Below are 6,488 nucleotides of genomic sequence, written 5' to 3' on the forward strand. Positions count from 1 at the left end.
CAAAGGAGTTACCCTTATGTGCAGAAGTTGTGGTGCATGCCTTCTTTGAAAATGTTCAACAAACAACCCAATACATGGTTGCTCAAATTAATGCCGGGGTTGCTTTGTGTGTGGCTTGTTTCGCATGTTGCTCACTTGATTGTCTCTTCAATTGCGGGCTTAAGTTTGCATGTTGGTTTATCTTCAAATTGTGCCACTAGAGATTGTCGAGTTATCTTGAGTCTTTTTTTTATTGAATAGATGTAATATAAATTTTCACATCACAATATACACCCTCCCATAAGTATAGTTTTTAAAAAACGTAAATGCTTCAATCAAAGTACGTTTTGATGACTATGCATGCTATACGTAAGCTATATGACGTATTGCTTATTGACTCTTTCGCTTGTTCAACATTGAAATAAAATAGGCATACTATAGGCATCTTTAAGACGGGGAACCCATTAGTGAAGCACCACCATAGCTCAAGGTGCACGTTTCCAACCGTTTCATAAAACTAGGAAGGAGCTCTAGTTTGAACAAAATAAATCCTATCTAGGATAAGATTGCCCGTGCAAGGAAAAAATGCAATGCAAATCTTCCATAAAGAAAACAAATGCAAGCGAAACAAGATAAGGAAGGTAGATGAGGGAACCCAAGGTCGTTTATATCTTTAACGTAGATTCACAAAGAATGCGTTGCTGCACCCCGGGGCCTTCAAGATCATAAAAAGGCTTAATAGGGTTCATAGTGCCTCAAAATGTTCTGTTTAATTACAAAAGGTTGGACGAGGTGAACACACTTGTAGTATACTAAGTCAGTCTAATGTCTGCCTTGTTCAACATAGTTGAACTACCTTAACGTCCTCAACAGCTCGGAAAGCTCGAAGCCCTTTCCAGCCCTTTGCTGTCTTTGTTACTGGTCTGAAGGCTAAGGCCATGACTGGAAGACTTTCTCTTGTCATAGGCATCACACTGCCTGCACCTTCTGAAAGAGGGCAAACGTCAGTATCTACATTGTTAAGGCTCTTGAGAGTACGGACAATAAGCATTAAGAAAGTCAAAATAGGGAAACAAACCCGGAACTGAATGAGCATTAGAACAAGAGATGGAAACAAAACGACAACTGAACAAAATTATAACTGAGTTGTATGCAGAGTGAGCTTTAAGACAAGACAGGGAAACAAAACTGTAACTGAACATTTGGAAATGCAAACTTCAAGTCCATTTGAAAATGCAAAAAGTTCATCTCTGCAGAAATCCGAAACATTAGGACTACAGACCTACAATGTTAAGATCCTCTGCAGAAATATGAACATTATGACTAGACAAGGAGACAAAGTGTAACATGAACCATGGAAGCTATCAAGCATGCAGTAGCTAATAACTAGCACCTTTTGCCCAAGAAACAGACCTTATGCTGATCTTTCAACATGTCAAGCTGGACGCACCTTTCTGTGTCGCCCAAGGTTTCGTAGTCATCCAGGCGCTTCATTGCACACACCACTAGCGAGTACACTATCCCAAATACTGCACTGCTCACCGTGCCTGCATTCACCGCCGTCGCCCACGCCCCCCTGTTCACTTCCCAGCACCGATTGCACGTATACAGACTCGATATCTTCAGGTTCTGTAACTCCTCGCTGATGATATCGTTCACTTCCCTGCAGGATTTCTCCAACTTGCCCACTTCAAACGGTTGCTCCTCTACGTCGCCCATAAATGTTGTTGCGTTCACTGTGTAGTTCGATACACCGTCCATCGCACAGTGGATGTTCACTCTCCACCACCGGCCTACTCTGTCGTCTCGCTGAGAGGGATTGAAAGCGTTTTGCAATGCTTGCGAGACATGTTGCGCCAAGTAAGATCTCGGGAAATATTGCCTCACCGCAAGATCGAAGTAACCGCAGCTGATGTTAAAGTCCCATTGATCCTTTGCAACAAAAGTAGAGCGAACATTACCCTTCGTAAAGGCATCTACGACACCATAGAGTCTGAATTTTACAATGTGGCAGTGCAGAGTATCGCCGGTGTAGTTCGCCGCGGTCTGCAAAACATATTGGGCCTGCTTGAATTCGATAGTCTCCCCCGCATTCAATATTCTTGGTTGGCATCTCTCTGGAGAGAAAGTCGGAATCGTCTCCACCCCGCAAATCTTATCCTGTCGGTTTAGGTACACGCTAGTAACGGCAACAGTCATGCATACAACCGATATGACCAGAACCCCATAGAGTGTGCGCTTGTAGGAGATCTCCTGCGTGATATTGTAAGTCAAACGCGGCAGCTGAAAGCCTCTCATAGTTTCGACTGTTCGCGTAGACGTCTACACCTCTCCACAGTCCGCGCAGACGTTCTCCCCGGATTTCTACACCTTCAAGGCTGCTCTCCCCCGATTTCTACACGTTCAGGGCTGCTATTCCAGCTGTTCAAGGCTTGTGGATTCGTTGGTATGCGATCGGCCTTGGCATTTAAAAAAAGGATCCGACACTATGGGAGCTGCCGTTCCTTGAGAAACTTTGTGAATGGAGTCTGCGAGAATGACCAATTTCAATTTTCCACCTCCTAAACTGCACGCGGTTCAAAGCATAGAGCATCCCGAGGACATGGCAGTGGTAGGAGGGAGTGGGCAGCAAGCGGTAAGAGCTAAAGCGTACTAGACGTATTAATTGAATTGGACTGGCAAAAGGAGGGAGCTACGGTCTGCCTTTGACTTCATTACGTAGTAATACTGTCCATGCAAGCGTACGTTGTCGAGAAAAAAGCGCAAAAAGCATACGCCGTCTTTATTAGCACTGCCCAGTGCCTCAGTGCCTCCTGCGCGCGGCCATATGCATGGATGTTTGGATGGTTCCACCTACGTATAAACAATGGTGGATGCGTGGCACGTGATATGCCATAGTTTTAGCAATGAATCTTTAGAAATCTCCTCTCTAAGGCTCACTGTACACTCGGTGAAAGTGTATAAATTTAGGCCATAGTTTTAGCTATGAATCTTTAGAAATCTCCTCTCTAAGGCTCAGTGTACACTCGGTGAAAGTGTATCTCTCATGCTCCCGAGGAATGTGCCTCTGGTGCTCAGGTTGACAGATTTGAGCATTTGTGCTCACTTTCAACTCCAACCAATGAATGATCAACATTTGTCTCTGATCATTGTCTTGAATGCTCCTCCAGCACTGTTCAGCCAATGAAAATGGGCCACCTACAAACTCTGCAGATGTGCAGCTCACACAAAGTTTCCTACAAGTCATCAAATGGTCCCTAGAGCTCATTAAAGACACATTAAAGAAGAGAAGCATTTGGTTTACACGACAAATGGAGTTTTGGCTTCAAAGTCGTACCAAGTGCACACAAAAGGCCTCTTGGGCATTGGAACCCGCTCTCTCTTCAACAAGTACAAAGGCTTTGTCCATCTGAGTTTGTAAGAAACGCCTTATTTCTTTGAGCCAAAAAATGCTAGAAATAGATATGCATAGCCCAAGTTGTCAGACATGCGGCACAAAACCCTTGCCCACATCCTTCTCCAGTGATTCATAGAGGTAGAAGGGAGCATTCCCGATAACCAGCAGCAGATACCAGCAGATACCCATATTATTCATTCAACAAGTGTACGTCCACGATATCTTGCATTGACTTTTGGATTTCCCAATGACAAGCATCACCTGTTAGGAACAGGATAGGGATGTCTTGCCGAGCACAAGTGAGCAAGAGTAGAGAATAGAGAGCCCATGTCTCAAAGGCCTCACGTGCTAACTCCCAAGGCACATAGTGACCTTGTTGACGTGGCAACGTCTGCCATACCTCTTTGTCAGTAGGGTGTTACTACCAAGGAGTTACAAGCTCACCTTGCATCTTAAGCCAAAGAGATTGTGGACTTGCAAGCACACGTATACACATTGGAGGCTGAGATTGCACACTACACAGGTGCTTTGGGGGACTTGGATGTTGCTGAGGATATTGACACATTTGATTTTGAGGACCCCACCAATCTAGATTCTCAAGATGCAAGACCAAGCACTCAGGAAACGACAGATGTGGGACCTAGTACATATGGCCCCACTGAGGATTTTATGCACCAATTGTAATACAAACCAATTGTACTTCATACATAACTCTATAAAGTTCATCTTGAAATATATTGATCTGGATTAAGTGCATAATTTGGATTATGTGGATTAAGATGGATTATGTGGATTAAGATGGATTATGTGGATTATGTGAACTAAGTGGATTATGTGGATTAATTGGACTAAGTGCATAATGTGGATTAAGCAGATTAAGTGGATTAAGTTGTTTAAGTGGATCAAGTGGTTTAAGTGGATCAAGTGAATCAAGTGGATTAAGTAGATTAAGATGGATTAAGTGGACTACGTGGATTATGTGGATTATATGGACTTTGTAAAGTTAATGTTGAAATCTTGAAATATATTGAAATGGATTAGTGCACATGATAACCCCTTGTGACTTGAAAATATAAAATTTGATTGCATATATATGATTGTTCTCCCCTTTTTCTCGATGTTGCCTTGAAAGTATTTGCAAGTCACAAGGTTGGATGTAGCTATTATGTATACCAAATCATCCACAAATTGAATAATTACAACATAACAACAAAACTTGTAGCCCATAAGTCATTAGCTTTCAAGTACAAAATGAGACGACATGGAATGAAGCATATGCGCTTTTCCATCGCTTAACATATTCTCTTATCCGTCCCCTCACATGCAACATACCAACGTACATATGTAGAGCTTCATTCCTTTGCTTTCAAGTACAAAATGAGACAAGATGGATATGAGCACATGCACTCTTCCATCGCTTAACGTATTCTCCTATCCATACCCTCATGAGCAACATACCAACCTACATATTAGAGCTTCCTCCCTTTGCTTTTAAGTACAAAATAAGATGAGAGGGATATGAGCATATGGCTCTTCCATCACCTAACATATTATCCTATCCATCCCCTCATGTGTAACATAAACACTCTATATTGCATTTAACAGAGGTACGATATCATCGATCTCTTCGACTTCAGTGTTGTCATTGAGTAGCTCAAGCTCATCTTCTTCTTTACTAAATATGACCTCAATAACTATGTCTATAGTCAATCATTGCCTAGCTATTCTCATTACATTAGCTTCACTTGTTGCCCTAGCCGCAACATTGAACCCTTTCAACAACCGTAGATTCTTAAAGCAAAAAAACAAATCTATAGCTCTTGATGGCTTTAAATGATTGCGTCTCTTTGAATGAATAAAATTGTATGCACTCCAATTTTCTTCACATGCACCCGATGGTGCAATAACAGAGAGTCCGCATGTTGCAACTCCAATGTTGCTCCACGATATTCCTTCCACCAAGTAGGTGCAATCGTCATCTTAATAGCATTTAGATTCCAAGGATCTCCAAAAGAGACTTCACAGTTTGTATACCTCACTCGTTGTTGGTAAGCCAATTTGCCTTGATCACCTAGAAGCAATTTCTTACAAACCTCTTGAAATTTACTTATGACTTCTCGATTTTGTGATTGAGCATGCATTTGATATTATGGATGTATTGCAAACACGGCTCCATGTAAAGGGGTGTACATTTGCTTCCATCTCTTATTAGCCAAATATAACACCTGTTGCTTTTTCGTAGGTGCAAAGCACACAAATTCTTTAACCTGTCACATTGCTTCGACATCTTCCAATCCACTTTACTCATAACAAAGGCATCGACATCAACCATCCTCATTTTTTTGCATGATATTTTTCCTCCTTCAAATCATTCGCCTGGATTTTCCTGATTTTTCAAAACACAAATTCGAAGTTTTCTACTTAGCATCACACAACAGCACTACTCATGATTAGTAGCAAAGAGGATTTTTTGTGTTAGTTTTGTTAATGTTGAGACTTTTATAATTCTCGTGAAATGTATGCTCCTATAAAAACAAAACCTTGATATATTCACCAGGATATGAAACTAGATTTGAACAAAAGGTAAGTTATAAAATTATAAAGAAACACTTCTATGCTCATAGAATCATCAATGCATCAGAATGCACATTGAATGTATCTACAAGCTTAAAGAGACTTACTTAGGGTATCTATAAGCTTAATGAGACTTACTCAAATTCATCCAACCCATCTAAGCCTCCTATTTAATGTTAGCCACAAGCCGAGGAAAACATTGATAGTAGTGATTTGTGAGTATTTTGCTAGATGCATTTGGGTGAGATGAGGTGGCATTGTCCATCTTGATTGATCACACAAATCAAGCCTTGAGCCCTCCTATGCAACGTCAATGAAAAGGGGGATACTGCCAATTATTTTGCAAGGAGAGGAGGCAAAAGGGCACTCAAGAGTCAACTATTGCTTCTTGCTCAATGTCCATTTTAGCAAATTGCCAAGCCCATCTCAATGTTTTGCTACTAGAAATAAGAAGGGCTCATGTCCATCTTAGTAAATTGCCAAGCCATCTTAGCAAATTTGCCAAGGGCCCATGTCCATCTTAGCAAATTTCCAAGCC

General features: G+C 41.5%; 1 protein-coding gene across 2 annotated transcripts; it reads right to left on the minus strand.

Annotated features, from left to right (window-relative positions):
* Nucleotides 1–692: 692 nt before the first annotated feature.
* Nucleotides 693–2,463, minus strand: LOC147900806 (uncharacterized). 2 transcript variants are annotated; one of them, XM_087376330.1, is made up of 2 exons: nt 1,430–2,463; nt 693–963 (listed from the first exon to the last, which is right to left on the minus strand). In XM_087376330.1, exons 1-2 carry the CDS (start codon nt 2,275–2,277, stop codon nt 846–848), a joined length of 966 nt encoding a protein of 321 aa, XP_087232456.1. In that variant the 5' UTR covers nt 2,278–2,463; the 3' UTR covers nt 693–845. The 2 variants fall into 2 exon arrangements, with proteins under 2 accessions (XP_087232456.1, XP_087232455.1); XM_087376329.1 differs by having other exon boundaries at nt 693–966.
* Nucleotides 2,464–6,488: the final 4,025 nt, after the last annotated feature.

This window comes from Dipteris shenzhenensis, chromosome 6, assembly GCF_047967505.1.
Source record: "Dipteris shenzhenensis isolate YYH24624 ecotype China chromosome 6, Dip_SZ_1.0, whole genome shotgun sequence".
Taxonomy (NCBI): domain Eukaryota; kingdom Viridiplantae; phylum Streptophyta; class Polypodiopsida; order Gleicheniales; family Dipteridaceae; genus Dipteris; species Dipteris shenzhenensis.

Excerpts from the sequence above, each read along its gene's own strand:
- LOC147900806 (XM_087376329.1), bottom strand. The coding sequence starts at position 2,277 with ATGAGAGGCTTTCAGCTGCCGCGTTTGACTTACAATATCACGCAGGAG. Across the intron at positions 967-1,429 it reads ACCTTGGGCGACACAGAAAG|AAGGTGCAGGCAGTGTGATG; the intron begins GTGCGTCCAGCT and ends GCCCTCTTTCAG.